The sequence below is a fragment of the Pararge aegeria genome, chromosome 26 (assembly GCF_905163445.1).
Source record: "Pararge aegeria chromosome 26, ilParAegt1.1, whole genome shotgun sequence".
Taxonomy (NCBI): Eukaryota; Metazoa; Arthropoda; class Insecta; order Lepidoptera; family Nymphalidae; genus Pararge; species Pararge aegeria.
The window spans coordinates 6,978,771-6,994,400 of NC_053205.1; the positions used below are offsets into that span (position 1 = coordinate 6,978,771).

General features: G+C 37.1%; 1 protein-coding gene across 2 annotated transcripts; it reads right to left on the reverse strand.

Moving 5' to 3' along the window:
• Positions 1 to 468: 468 nt before the first annotated feature.
• Positions 469 to 15,407, reverse strand: LOC120635397 (zinc finger protein 25-like). 2 transcript variants are annotated; one of them, XM_039906406.1, is made up of 5 exons: positions 15,002 to 15,407; positions 13,473 to 13,614; positions 10,837 to 10,965; positions 8,082 to 8,345; positions 469 to 2,380 (listed from the first exon to the last, which is right to left on the reverse strand). In XM_039906406.1, the coding sequence occupies exons 1-5, from the start codon at positions 15,155 to 15,157 to the stop codon at positions 1,266 to 1,268; spliced, it is 1,806 nt and encodes a 601-aa protein (XP_039762340.1). In that variant the 5' UTR covers positions 15,158 to 15,407; the 3' UTR covers positions 469 to 1,265. The 2 variants fall into 2 exon arrangements, with proteins under 2 accessions (XP_039762340.1, XP_039762339.1); XM_039906405.1 differs by having other exon boundaries at positions 8,082 to 8,348.
• Between the last annotated feature and the right edge of the window lie 223 nt (positions 15,408 to 15,630).

The following is a 15,630-nucleotide window of genomic DNA, read 5'->3' on the forward strand; positions in this document are numbered from 1 at the left end:
TGTTTCAACATCCGAGTCTAATAAATGCTTGTTATCCCTACTTAATATTATAAATGTGAATGTAAGTTTGTTTGTTAAACTTTCACGCAAAAACTACTAAACCGATCATCACGAAACATTGTACACATATTCCTCAAGGTATTAAAAGTAATATAGGATGCTTTTTATCTCGAAATTAAGCTCAGTTCTCTCGGGAGAGGCGACGAAAGTGTTTGACGATTTTACACCAGGCTTAGCTATCCTAAATACATAAAGTGCTGCCACTTTTATGAGGCACATGTCTTTCGAAAAACAAAAACAAAAGCGGACGAAGTCGCGGGCAACAGCTAATAATAAATAAAGAAATATTGTATAAACCGAAGTAAAAAAATGTGATTTAGTCTCAAAGTGAAGGCTGAAATTTTTAAATTAAATATTTTTCACATGAAATTTAGCATGCGAAATTTAACGTAGCAAATAATATTACAAAACTGCTAAGTTATATGAATGCTTAATTGCATTTTATGACCTATACCGGATACAACTTTGTGGGAAAAAAAACATTCAGTAAATAACTCTTTGTCCGTGATGCTCATAGTGGTATCATACATAGAATTTTGTTTTCATTAATAATCTCTTATGTAACCCATACTAATATTATAAATGCGAAAGTGTATTCGTTTGTCCATCAATAAAGTAGCAACAGATTTATGTGATTTTTTTACATAGACATTGTTTATTGGCCGGAGAGTGTCATATGCTACTTTTATACCGGAACAATGCGTTTCTTGTGGAAAGACACGGTCACAACATTGTTTAACACAAGTGTACTGAAATAGTGCACTGTTCTGTACTCATGATCGGTGTCCTATTCCTCCTGGCAAAGTTTTTCAAATTAAAACGCGAGCGAAGCCGCGGATAAAAGCTAGCGCTCTATATAAGAACATTATTAACTTTTGAAAACTGTGAATTTTTTAAATTTCTGTAATAAGTCCTAAAAAAAAGTTAACTTTTAATGTCAAGTGGATTTTATAATTTCTTGAGCCGGGCTATTTAGTTGTGCAGAAATCCCGCAGATGTTAAGTAGCGCGACAACCGATTTAAACTAATTATGTAAAATTAATCAGCATATTAAGAGATAGCATGCTATGATCACATATCAGTGTATTTAAGGCATTGAATATTACCATCTGAGTTGCAGGAAGCGATGTGAACAAGTCACGGCACTCCTCGCATCAGATTAGCATTCATCTACATTCACAACTCCAGTGGTGTAGGTATTAGCATCAAAAATAGCACCCATCAATATCACACTCGGGATGATGGCTCTTTATATGTGATTTCAAACTCGCATTCTGTATGAACGCCTGCCCGCATATATGGCATCTGTAACGTCTGTCATTCGTATGGGTCCGTATGTGATACTGTAAAGACTTGAGCCTCGGATAGCTCTTGTCACAATGTTCACACCTAAAGTTTCTCTCCCCGGTATGGGTGGCTATGTGTTCCTTTAACCTGGAGGGTAGATAGAATCTCTGATCGCAATATTCACACTGGTGCTTCAGTACCTTCTGGTGATTCCTGCGTTGATGCTCGGTTAATGTCTTCTGTCTGTTATACACTTTGTCACACAAATTGCACGGATATGTACGTTTCTGACCGTGCGCCTCGGTCAGATGCTTATTTTTTAATGCGTACGACATAAAACACTCGTCACACCTGGGGCAACGTATTATAGCTTTCTTCTTGTGCACTATATCCACATGCATATCCTTGTAATGGTTCGATTTGAACACTTTGCCGCAAACCTCACACGTGTGTCTCTCGTCGTCCTTATGCCTCTTAAGATGTGCGTCCAACCTCGGCTTTTCTAGGAAACACAAACCGCATACATCGCATGTATAATTGCTGAAATGCTCGACCATATGTGTGTTTAATGTATTGAAGTCTTCGTAAACACCACTGCACATTACACACACTAAATCGTTCCACGTTAATCTGTAAAGAAGCATCTTGTCCTGGGCTTCGAAGTAAATTTTCTTATTGTGTACTTTGTCTATGTGATGCTTGAATAATTCCAGGTCATTGATTTTCATTGGACACAGCCGACAATCTATCCTCGTTATATCGAGTTTAGGCATTTTCTTGTAGCCCATTAAAAGTTGGAACGGTTTTGTGTCGTGAGATAATGTGTGTTCCCTCAAATCCTCGGGTTTAGGATAGTAGTCTTTACAGTAGAAGCAGTAGTAGTTATTCCTTCTGTTCTTAAACGGACACACATAAGAGTATTGTATGATGGTGAGGAGATTTTCTTCAGACATGCAATCTAGGTCACGGTCGTGGGTATTTTTCTTTTCTAAAGGTGGTTTCTTTATTTTTAGATCCTCGTCAATTGATGACTCTGAAACAAGCATATAATTTAATAGAATGTAACATGGCATATAAATGATTAAACGATAGATACAAACTTATTAAAAGTTACCGAGTATATTCAATTCGCATGCGAATTTGAGTGCTAATTATGTATGACATATGCTTTATACGACAAGGACTTTTACATTCGGAAAATGGCCCAGTGAAGAAGATGGCATATCATCATATTATCAACCGAATACCGGCCCACTAGAGGGCACAGCAGGGTGATTACGTATCTCTCGACAGCAATGCGACAGACGTAAATATAGCAATCACTGCTGTCAAACGTCACTTTTCCATACAATAGATAAACAAAAGTGACGTTTGACAGCAGTGATTGCAAGACTTACGTCTGTCGCGAGATACGTAATCACCCTGCGGGTCTCCTCACACAACACACCACGCTGGCCCAGTGCGGATTGGTGGACTTCAAACACCTTTGAGAACATTACGGACCAATCTCAGGCATGCAGACTTAACATAACTTAGCCACTGGGCTATCAACGCTTCCGCTTACGATGGCGTATGCAGTATCTATACTTATAATAAAACTGTAACTGGAAGATTTCTGTACTTTTAATATATTTAGAAAATTTTGATCGGGCGATGCTTTATATTCGATACTGAGTCCAAAACAGATTTTTGTTTAATTTTTGTCCGTCTGTCCGTCCGGGCATCACGTAAAAACTACTGAACGGATTCAAATAAAACTTGGTATGGTGGTAGTTGATATTCCGGGTCAACATATAGGCTACTTTTTATCCCGATATACAATAGGTTTCCTCCGGGAAATGGGATGAAATTTTTTATCAATTTTACTTCATAGCTCCTTTAAATTTGAACCGATTTTAATAATTCTTTTTTTATTTGAAAGTGAAGTGTATACTATCTACGGTTTTATTTTAATAAGGATCTGATAAATATTGTCGGAGATAAAGAACATACTCGTAACTCTTCACAAATAACTGTTAGTCGCAAGGCATATGGGACAGCGATCGAAGGATGGTAATCCTACTAATAATAAAAATGAGAAAGTTTTGAGGATGGATGTATGTTTGTATGTATCAACTGAAATACCACGTAAAATAACAGTAGGTACATAGCTACCCACGATTATTATAATGTAGTATATACTATCAACTTAAGAACAACAAGGCACCGGGTGATGACGGAATCACAGCAGAACTCCTGAAAGCGGGTGGAAAACCGATACTTAAAGTCCTTCAGCGGTTGTTCAATTCCGTCATTCATCAAGGCACAACGCCAGAGGCATGGCACAGGAGCGTGGTTGTTCTGTTCTTCAAAAAAGGTGATAATACCTTGCTGAAGAACTACAGACCTATCTCGCTGTTGAGCCATGTCTACAAGTTGTTCTCAAGAGTCATTACGAATCGTCTCGCGAATAGGTTCGACGACTTCCAGCCTCCTGAACAAGCCGGTTTCCGAAAGGGCTTCAGTACCATAGACCACATACATACGCTGCGGCAGGTTATACAGAAGACTCAAGAGTATAACCGGCCACTTTGCTTAGCGTTTGTGGACTATGAGAAAGCCTTTGATTCGGTGGAAACCTGGGCTGTGTTAAGGTCACTGCAGAGATGCCGAATTGACTACCGGTACATCGAAGTTTTGAAGTGTTTGTACAAAAACGCCACTATGTCAGTCCGTATACAGGACCAGACTACGAAACCGATCCAACTGCAGCGAGGAGTGCGACAGGGAGATGTTAAATAAATAATAAATAAATATATTACGACAATATTATTGCACATATTATTGCACATATAACATACAGGAAACGAAACAGTAAGGAGTATACATAATATATATAAACTACGACAATACACACACCGCCATCTAGCCTCAAAGTAAGCGTAGCTTGTGTTATAGGTACTAAGATGACTGATGAATAATTTTATGAATAACATACATATATACTTAGAATATACATATAAACACCCAGACACTGAAAAACATTCATGCTCATCACACAAACATTTTCCAGTTGTGGGAATCGAACCCACGGCCTAGGTCTCAGAAAGCAGGGTCGCTGCTCACTGCGCCAATCGGCCGTCAATGTCGATGTTATCTCCCCGAAGCTGTTTACCGCTGCGTTGGAGGACGTTTTTAAGCTTCTGGATTGGAACGGGCTTGGCATCAACATTAACGGCGAGTACATCACTCAACTTCGGTTTGCCGACGATGTAGTCATAATGGCAGAGACTCTGGAAGACCTTAATGCGATGCTCAATGACCTCAGCAGAGTTTCTCAACAGGTGGGCCTTCGTATGAACATGAGCAAGACGAAAATTATGTCTAACGCTCATGTTCCGCTCCACCCAATAATTGTTGGGAGCTCTGCACTCGAAATTGTAGACGAGTATATATACCTAGGACACACGATCCAGTTAGGTAGGTCCAATTTCGAGAAAGAGGTAAACCGCCGAATCCAACTCGGATGGGCAGCGTTCGGGAAACTTCGTGACATCTTCTCGTCCAAAATCCCCCAGTGCCTGAAGACTAAAGTCTTCGAACAGTGCGTGTTGCCAGTGATGACTTACGGATCAGAGACATAGTCGCTAACTATGGGCCTCATAAGAAGGCTCAGAGTCACTCAGCGGGCGATGGAGAGAGCTATGTTAGGAGTGTCTCTACGTGATCAAATCAGAAATGAGGAGATCCGTAGAAGAACTAGAGTTACCGACATAGCTCAGCGAGTTGCGAAGCTGAAGTGGTAATGGGCGGGGCACATAGCTCGGAGAACCGATGGACGTTGGGGTCTTAAGGTGCTGGAATGGCGACCCCGCACCGGTAAACGCAGCGTAGGTCGGCCCCAAACGAGGTGGACAGATGACATCAGGCGAGTAGCTGGGAGCCGTTGGAGGCAAGCGGCCCAGGACCGTGCATTGTGGAACTCCCTACAAAAGATCTATGTCCAGCAGTGGACGTCAATTGGTTGAGATGATGATGATGATGATGATATACAATCATCAGATATATTTTAGCTTCTCGATTGACTCATACGCGGACGAAGTCGCGGGGGTCCGCTAGTCATAAATAAATGTATGAAATGAAAATTCGTCTATTATATACAAAGCAGTAGCGATTCCCGTGCATTGTCAGACGGATTTGCGCGCTAGTGAGTTAAGCCTTAATATATGGCATAATACGCTGCATCATAAATACACACACCAAATGGAGATACTTTTCTTTAATAACTTAATTCATCCGAATGGCCTAGCAGGAGAGCTAACTTATAAACTAATGGAGAATTTAGCATCTCATACATACGTTTATTTATAAGGATATGTCACACAGCATTGCTTAATTCATTAGCACATATCACACACATTCATTAGCACTCAAATTCGCATATATCATGCGCATGCTAAATGTTACTAATTATTTTGCGATAGTAATATTAAGAGGAACGATTTTTTCGTTTACTTCTTTGTGCCCAATAGGCATAGGATTTTAACCATTTCTTCGTACTAAGGAAGGTAAACTATCACGAAGTGACATAGACTATAATTTATTTAAAAGAAATTGGAGACCCTTTAGAAAATTGCAATAATGTAAAGTAGCAAAATTTCATGTTCAAATTTTTTTTTAGATCGCCGTTAGAAACAAAAGTGGATTATATAAATATGGCAGTATCTACTCTTATTCAAATAAATAGTTTTAACGTCATTGGTATTTTTATAGCAGTAAAATACTTGTGAATTCATTCCAATCGGACATTTCATGTACAAATTATCGCGAGTTTAAAAAAATTTAAGGACTACATCTAAACGAAACAGCTCTTTTTAGAGAAATACTAAATTGAAAATTTATTTTTAAAAACTACACCTGAGTATTTTTTACAAGAATACACAAAGAAAAAAAATTGCATCACCATATCACGACACTCGTGAGCTGGCACCAATTCAGAGCGAGAGTCGCATAAAGAAGGTCATCATTATAGTTTATGCCAGAGGATAACTGAGTGCGAAACAAATTAAAAAAAAAAAACAATCTAAAATAGTCCTAAAATATATACAACGTGTAACAGAATTACGAAAAAATTTGGAAAATCCAAAAGTGCACGCCTCATAATCTCATTTTTTTCACAATAAAATTGAAATTTTCGTAACTGAAACTTTCAATGCTCATTACAATTTTTTTTTTTCATATTAATTATTATTCATTTTTTGTAAACAAGACACGGGAATGTCATAATGATTGCACTTTGAAAGTTACAATTAATATTAGCTAGAATAATTACATGGAAATTTAACGACAGTAATTGAACGCTCATATTAACTAAGAAATTATGTCGTGTGTTACTTTAGATAATTAAAAAAAAAATATTCTGATACGATCATTTTTTCGACCAATTTTGATGCCACATACACCCGTCCATACACGGACGTCCAGAAAAGATTATGTTTAATGTTATTATTTACTATGTTAAACAAAAAAATTGTTATTGAAATGTATTTTATGTGCCTGACAAATTATTTGACTTGATATTAGTGTACTCAAATTAACCTGTAAGTGCAATATAAATAACAAAAAATCAATTTCAGTTTCGAGAAAACTGCTTTTTTTGAAATGTCGAGAGTAGAGCACAACCTCAACGCTTCGCTTATGAGGCGTGCAATAATATTGACAAGTGTGTAATAACATAAGAATATTTCATAAGGAATCATTCTGTAAAAATATTAAATAAAAAGAAGCATATATATATTTTTTCATACCAACGAATTAAAATCATTCTAATTGTTTACCGATGACAACCCTATTGAAGATAAAAGACCAACACGCGCATAGTAAATAAATAAATATACTACGACAATACACACATCGCCATCTAGTCCCAAATTAAGCGTAGCTTGTGTTATGGGTACTAAGATGACTGTGAATATTTATTAATGAATAATATACATAAATACTTATAACATACATATTAATATTTATGTTAGTAGTATATTATCAGTATCTGGGATACTGAAAAAAATTCATGTCGGAGGCGAACCCGCGTCCTTGGACTCAGAAAGGTCTCGTATCTAATAAAGTGATGTTGCATGTGATGTCAGGGCTGCATCTGATTTCTTACAGTAAAAACTATGGCAGTGATTTACTCAAAAACTATTAGGTTTCCGATTTCACAGTTAAGTCTCAAAGACAGTACATAATGTACCTCTAAAGCCTGTGAAGTATTATTACGGTTTTCATTTACACTTTTTATAATATAGATATCCTAGACTGAGTAGGAGACAGGCAAGATACGCCATAGCGGCCATAACAGGACACTTCGGCACAGGGTCCATGCTGCTCAAAATGGGCATAATTGATGACCCTACATGTAGGGCCTGCAACGAGGACGGCGAGTCCATGGAGCATTTACTTTGTGAATGCGACGGATTGGCTAGAAAGCGGTTGGACCTCTTGGGAGTGGCTTATCCACAACCAGAGGATTACTGTGCCTCCAACCTAAAAGCTTCAATCAAACTCTTAAAGTGGATATTTGAAGCTATTTAGGGTGAGGGGATACAAGGACGGGGCGAGCACAAAAGATCCTGGAGGGTCGAAGTGCACCCGCTGAAGCGGGCCTCATTACAAGATAGATAGATTGTATAATATATAATAAGAAAATTTAGTAGGTATCCTTTTTTATCATAACTTAATCAAAATTTTCTACCAACCTTTATTTTTGCTCTTCTTTTTTAACTTAGCGCCTTTCTTCTTGCCAACCTTCTTCTTCGTCCCGCTGCTCTTTGTCTTCATCTTCTTCGCCCTGACCTTCTTCTTGATGGGCTTGTCGGAGTCTGACGAGGAGTAGTCGTTGAGCCCGTTGTCTTGATAGTCCATATCGTCGACGTCATCGTGATCCAGGTCCATCTCCTTCGGAATATCTTTTTCTTCTGTCTCTATTTGTATTTTCTCCTCTTCGTCTTTTGGTTTGACATCTGCTAATGTGACGAGAGAAGAAGATTAATATTTCTGGTGAACGAAAAAGAGGATGACAACCACGGAGATGCGAGCATGACATCCAAGTTCCAAAAAACATTGGGAGCTCGTTGGACAGAGTCGCAAGAGACAGAGTTCAATGGCGTCAGAAAACGCACAGAAACAAGAGACATTTCATAATCTGTTTTCTGCAATAAAGGCTATTTTATTTTTATTATGTATTTGTAACTCGCTTCTGAATTCGGAATTGGGTATACAGCTTCGCTCGTTAACAATTTTCAATCTTATTACGGGAACTATTTGAGAGATCGGTATCAGTGGGGTGCATTGCATATATGCAAATAAGCAGTGCATACCCTACCCTCAGGGTCTTAAAGAGCCTTCAGATAGGACCATTAAAGTTTTGTAATTAAAAAAACACTAAGTAAAAAATATATAAAAGCGCCATCTAGTAATGAGCGGCCAAACTTCTAGGTCAATTGTCGCTATACCTACGCCTCGCGCGCGCTCGTGCGCTGTCGCACGAGCGCGCGCGAGGCGTAGGTATAGTGTACAAAATAAAATCTTCTACTTCGTATTTTAATTTCTAACCGTAAATGCTAAACATTTACCTTTTAAAACACGTAAAAATACTTATATTATTATTTAAATCTCATGTTATCGATTGCAGGGTAAATCAATTATTATTAATCACTCGACATATGACGCCATCTACTGTTGCATAGAAATATCAAATAAAATAATCACGCCCAAAGAACGAATCGTTCTGCTAGATGTGTGCGTGCAAGTTAGTAGTGTGTGTCGTGTAATGTTATAATCGTGCGCTTGTACTTACAAGATTAGCATCGGTCTTGTGTGAACAGTTTCATTCATAAATTCTCTAAGTGTAGGTTTCTATAAGCACTGCTTACGGAAGTGGATAATCAATTACGTGTTTGATTTTTTTATGAATAAAATGATTTGCTTGGTTTGTTATTGTTGTATACTGTCATTATTCTTTTTTGGAAATAAAAAAATCATTAACAAGTGTAAATACTTTACAGTGTCTTTTAACAAAATTAAGAAACTAATATTATCAAATTAGTCTTTCGTTTTAAAAATGAGTTATGAAATCAAACGCTGTCTTAATTATGACGAATGAATAGTTTACGTTTTTCAGGAATCATTGGAAAGTGAGAAAGTTAACAATAAATATTGTTTACATATCAACGTAAAATAGCGTTCAAACCTATACTTACAAAAAAATTAAAAACATATTTTGACTAATTTCGATTGCAATATTTTCATTGGCATATTCAATCGCCATTATTGTTTACCTTCGAACAATGCTCTATGGCGTTGGTGATAAATAAACGGTTCAAGTGCATAAATTCAGTAACTTATAAAAGTTTGAGTAGTGATAGTTTAATGTGTTAAGGTTAAGTTATAGTTTATTCATTCATTTTATAATGACAGCATATTCGTGCGGCCTTTGTTTGGGTTCAGTGTGCTTGGAAAAAGTACTTAGAGAAAACTTTAATTTCTATCCCTATATCGTAAAATTAGAAATCATTCGCAAAGGAAGGTGTGTACCAATGTCACAAATATCCCAAAAAAAAAGGTGATAAAGTAACACGTATGTTTAATAATAAATATTACGAAAACTATTCTTGGCTAAGCGGCTTTGTGCACACCAATCGATTATTTTGCTTTCATTTTGTTTTATTGTCCAATATACGTAAAGTGTGGAATGATAAAGGATATTGTGATCTTAATAATTTTCATAAAGACGCTAAAAACATGATATGTTGGAAAAAAATATTATCATCAGTGTGCTTAGAAAATGCTGCCGAATGGTGTGTTATAATTTTGTGACGTAAATCAGGGTATGTACTTTTATTCAATGAGCAGTAGATACACGATAGTATTAAATCAATCAAAGATGTAACTTTCGTAAAGTAATTTGATTATAAACCGACATATCTAAAATCTAAATTTTACTTTATGTTTGTGCTGAACACCTTGTGCATACCCTGGGTCCAAGGGCTATGCACGCCACTGATCGGTATAGAAAGTACACGTCCTTCTTCATAGCACAGGTGACATGTATACCAGATTTCAAAGCTGTCTGGCCGCGGCTTTTTATCCTGTTACGCCAAAGAAGTATAACTTCTAACGCGTGCACACACGTTATGTTTTCCTATTAGTAGCTAACTAAAACTTGTACTAGTTTTTATATTCAAAGTCAAAGTCGAAAATATCTTTATTCAAGTAGGTGCCATAGGTGGCACTTTTGATGCGTACATTACATAAGAATTACACGTTAGTGAGATGATGGCGGTACGCACATTCGTAAACTTAAAACTAAAGCTACAAGGGTTCCAAACGCGTCCTGGTCTAAGAAGAAGCCCACAACGAACTTAGCCGGGTGTTTTTTTTTTTATCACCATCTCAAATTTTCATTAAAATTATTAAAAGAGCAACCTGGTTAGAGAAATATTATTATTATACCTTTCGGCGGGGGGGCAGTGTATTGAACGGGTATAATCTCGTTGTGTTCTTCGTGACCTGTAGAGTTATGATCGCTGACGTCATCCTTTGGCTCCGTTTTCAATTCGATCTCAGCAACCTTCTTAGCTTCTGAAATAGTAACAGATATGTGAATACTTTATGCCGTTTTCCCTAACCTAATTCTCTAACATAAAGGGTTGTCTGGAGGGGATCGCTTAAAGCGATAAGACCGCCTTTGCACATCTTATATATATACATATATATTTTTATTGGTTTTGGTAAAGAATTAAAGAGAGCAGAACTCAAAGAAACACTTGGGATTTCTACGATTACTTTTTAATTTTGGCAAACATTGCATAGAAACGTCTTTATCATAATTCGCGTGCTGACCTTAATCGTAGTATTTTTCAAAGATTTGTTGATATTGTTTGTCATTTAGCACAACAAGAATGGTGACTTAGAGATCATGACGAGTTAAATTTACTGGGCTTAACTTAGGCTTTAACTGGGCTTGCTCAAACTCAAAACCCTCGGCACGCCACTGATATATACATATATATTTTTATTGGTTTTGGTATTTCTTGTTTTCATTTTTAATTTAGGCAATAAAGACTTCTATCGTCTATCTATCTATGTATGTACTTTTTTCATCTAGGCAAGCAAAATCGCAACATTTCTTTTTTCATGTTTATAGACGACCTCTTGCCTTGATGATGCCTATTCACTCTTGATTTGAAGGTACTCATAATTGTGGGAACTAGGGAAAATGGAATATGGAATAGCATTCCAGATTCTAGTAGTGCGGATCAGAAAGGAATATGCGAAGCGCTTCGGACGCGTTCGCGGTATATCGACCACGTAGGGATGCAGATCCTTACGGTGCCTCGCGGTTCGATGGTAAAAAGGCGACCTTGCGACGATGTTCCAAGTTTTTACATAGTATTGAACAAAGTCACTTCCCACTGTCTGTCACTATAAAAAAAAAACTTAAGGGAAACACGTTTTAGAGACGCGTATATTTAAAAATACCTACTGGCGACTTTAAAAGCATCTATTTCGTTAATTTCCACAGAAAAAAAAACAGTTTTAAGTTTAATTTGTTTGTTTGAAATCTTTATTGCACACTCACACATGTTATACAAAGTAAAAACATATACAGAAGAAACTTAGAATATAAAATAGAGCGTGCAAAGGCGGTCTTATCACTAAAGCGATCTCTTCCAGACAACCTTAGATGTTAGGAAAAACGACGGAATAAAATATATATGTATTATATGTGTGTATTATATATATAATTTGGTAGAACTATAGAATTAAGAAGAAAAAGAACTCTCATTCAGCCATTATTTTGACGGCCGATTGGCGCAGTGGGCAGCGGCCCTGCTTTCTATGTCCAAGACCGTGGGTTCGACTCCCACAACTGGAAAATGTTTGCGAAAACATGAATGATTTTCAGTGTCTGGGTGTTTTATATGCAAATTATAAGTATTTATGTATATTATTCATCAGTCATCTTAGTACCCAAAACACAAGCTAACGCTTTCTTCGGGGCAAGATTGCGATGTGTGTATTGCCGTAATATATTTATTACGTATTTTCCAAATAAAAATATTTATTTTAATCAAAAAATGATGGATACAGGGCAACACTTTGCAGCGTTGCATGCCCTGCGAATTGTTGCTCTGTTTATCGGCGATGGTGTGTTGGCTAACTGCTTGGTCCATAAAATATTATTTATTTATTTATTTAAACATCTTTAATGCGTAGTAAAGGAGAAATTACAAATATACTTGAAAAAATAAATTAAAAGCAAAAGGCGACCTTATCACTAAAAGTGATCTCTGCTAGGTAACCTTAACTATAGTACACAATTAATACATTAGAGACGGGAAATCGCATTTACAATAAACAATATATAAATTTACACACGACACACATTAAGTACTAGGTACTAATAACTAATATAGACAAATAAAATAAGATTTATATATCCCTACTAATATTATAAATGTCAATGTAAGTTTGTTTGTTACGCTTTCACGCAAAAACTACTTAACCGATCCTCATGAAACTTTGTACACATATTCTTGGAAGTATTAGAAGTAATATAGGATACTTTTTATTCCAACATTAAGCTTGGTTCCTTTGGGGGAGGGTATGAAATTGCTTGACGACTTTACACCATAACTCCGACAAATTATAACCGATTTAAATTATTATTTTTGTACTATAGAGGTTATAATATGTGTTTAATTTTGCCAAAACTTTGTGCAGATCTGATGAATGTGGTTGGAGATAGAGGACAGAACTCCTCAGCGGACAGCAGCAAACCCCTCATTTAAGGCTTAGCGATGCTGAATACTTGAATGCCAATTGAATGCCACATCAAAAAACAAAATCAAACGCAGACGAAGTCGCGGGCAACAGCTAGTATATATATATATACTAGCGGATCCCAGCGCCATCTGTCGGGCTGATTTGTGAATCTAAACCATCCAGGGTGCCACCCAAACGCATACCGAAAAATTCATTCAAATCGGTCCGGCCGTTTAGGAGGAGTTCAGTACATACACACGCACACAAGAAATATATATATAAAGATATATTATCCAGAAAAAAGAAAAAACAATTGATACCATCTTTATCCTCCAGTTTAGCGCTTAGGAACATGTCCTCGCACTGCAGCACCTGGTGGCGGAAGGCGCACGCGTCCCTTAGCCGCACAACGCAAGTTGCGCACACGCCGCTGTCCTTGGCTTCATCGTCCACATGCGAGAGCTGCCAGATCAAAGAACCATCATGATACTTTGTAGTTCCGCCATCAGCATTATTATCAATCCACTGCGGAGTGCCAGAGAGCACGGGCAAGAGACAGTTTTGTCCCCGGGAAAAGGATATAAAATTATCTTCTCCCACAGCTTTATCAACTCTCAGAGCACAAGTGGAAATAATATCCAAATATATGTGGATTAATAAACGGGGGTAAACTTCTCCTATTCCATGTTCCAGTGATTTAGCAGGTGGGCAATTATATTCCTTGTCAGGGGATACAATTTTTGAAAGCAGGAGAATCTGTGTGGTGTAATTTATAATTTCTTCAATCCTTATACTCCACACCAAACAGATCTTCGGTAGTATACGAAACCGGAGCATCCGCAGGAGATGTTGACTTTAGCCAGTCATACGGCCGACGGCCGAGTGGTGCAGTGGGCAGCAACCCTGCTTTCTGAGTCCAAGGCTGTGGGTTCGATTCCCACAACTGGAGAGTGTTGTGTGATGAACATTAATGTTTTTCAGTGTCTGGGTGTTTATCTGTATATTATAAGTATTTATTTGTATGAGACTACTGAGATAGCTGATGAATATATCGGCTATCTCAGTACCCATAACACAAGCTACGCTTACTTTGGGGCTAGATGGCAATGTGTGCATTGTCGTAGTATATTTATTATTTATTTATTTATAGGTTGATAATGATGATTATGAAATTGTAATATAAATGGTGCAAAATCAAACTAATCATATCTTAGGGCTGTTAGATCATAAAGCAGCCCAGGTCCTTACTTCACAGCTAAAATTGACTGTAATTAATCTAATTAAGGACAAAAATATTTTCTTCTTAACATTTTTGTCAGTAATAAATATTTTTTTAGTATTTTAAAATATTATTAATCAGAGTTGCGAATGTTCAGAACATGTAACAAATTCTAACAAAATAAAACTGTACAGCTTGTTACTACACTAATTTTATAATTCACAGCTGTTTAAACTGCTGTTCACATGTCATTACTAAAAATGTATTTCATTAATCGTAATTAGGTATATTCACTTATTAATTGCAGTAACACAGCAGGTGCACCAAGTTTAAATAAAATCTGGAGGTAGTTTTTTTTCACATAGTGCACAGGAAACCTGGATTTTTCCAATGTCAAAAGTAGCCAGTGTGTTCATCCAGTGAGTAATGTATTTACTTTCGAAATTTCAGTCAAATTGGTTCAGTAGTTCCAGCATGAAGGATTAAAAAACATGGGTATGTTTACTATAAACTTTTGCCTTAATAATATTAGTGTTATGACAACTAACAGATGTTTACAAATATTTTATTGCTGTGTAGCAGCACCAAGACAATCAAAAAGGCACTAAAAGGTGAACAGCGACAACTTACGAGTATACCAAAGCAATCCATTATCATATCGGCGTAGACCTCTTTCTGCTCCATCCAGATATACTCAGCAGTAAGAAGCCTGCACTTCTTGATAGCCCTGCAGCATCTACAAAGCGCTGGGTCTATTATAGGCCCGTTATTCTTTATTAGAGCCATATCGGACTTCACAAACAAACTTCTTCTAGGATCAAATCTTCAATAAATGCCACAAGCGATGCCCGCTGGGGATAATTGTGTGAATTAAATATGAATTCATCTTTTTAAACTTCGCTTGAGTACTAAACTGAAATCTCGACATTCCATTCCAGCCCGTCACAACTCACAGCTTCCCAAGCTCCCACAAAATTCACATTTCACAACCCAAACAGCTACAGAAATGAGACAGAAACAGAGTCTCCAAAGCTACTCCCCCAAAGCCACAACAAATGTCAGTCTCTATACCACAGACTGCATATTGCTATGGATACAACGTGTGCCACAAACAATAGGTAATGTCTTCCCATTCTTTAACCTCTGAATTATGGAGGGTAGAGGTAAGGAGAGTCATCTTATATGGGAGAAAAGTTGAAAAAGTGTCCAGTGTATGCGCTAAATAACAGTTCAAAAATCCTCCACAATGGCGCTGGTGG

Bases quoted from the DNA above. Each gene is read 5' to 3' on its own strand.
- LOC120635397 (XM_039906405.1), bottom strand. From the start codon at position 15,157: ATGGCTCTAATAAAGAATAACGGGCCTATAATAGACCCAGCGCTTTGT. The intron at 10,966-13,472 runs GTATCAATTGTT...TTACTATTTCAG, and splicing joins TAAACTGGAGGATAAAGATG to AAGCTAAGAAGGTTGCTGAG. The intron at 8,349-10,836 runs GTATAATAATAA...TCGTCACATTAG, and splicing joins CACTGCCCCCCCGCCGAAAG to CAGATGTCAAACCAAAAGAC.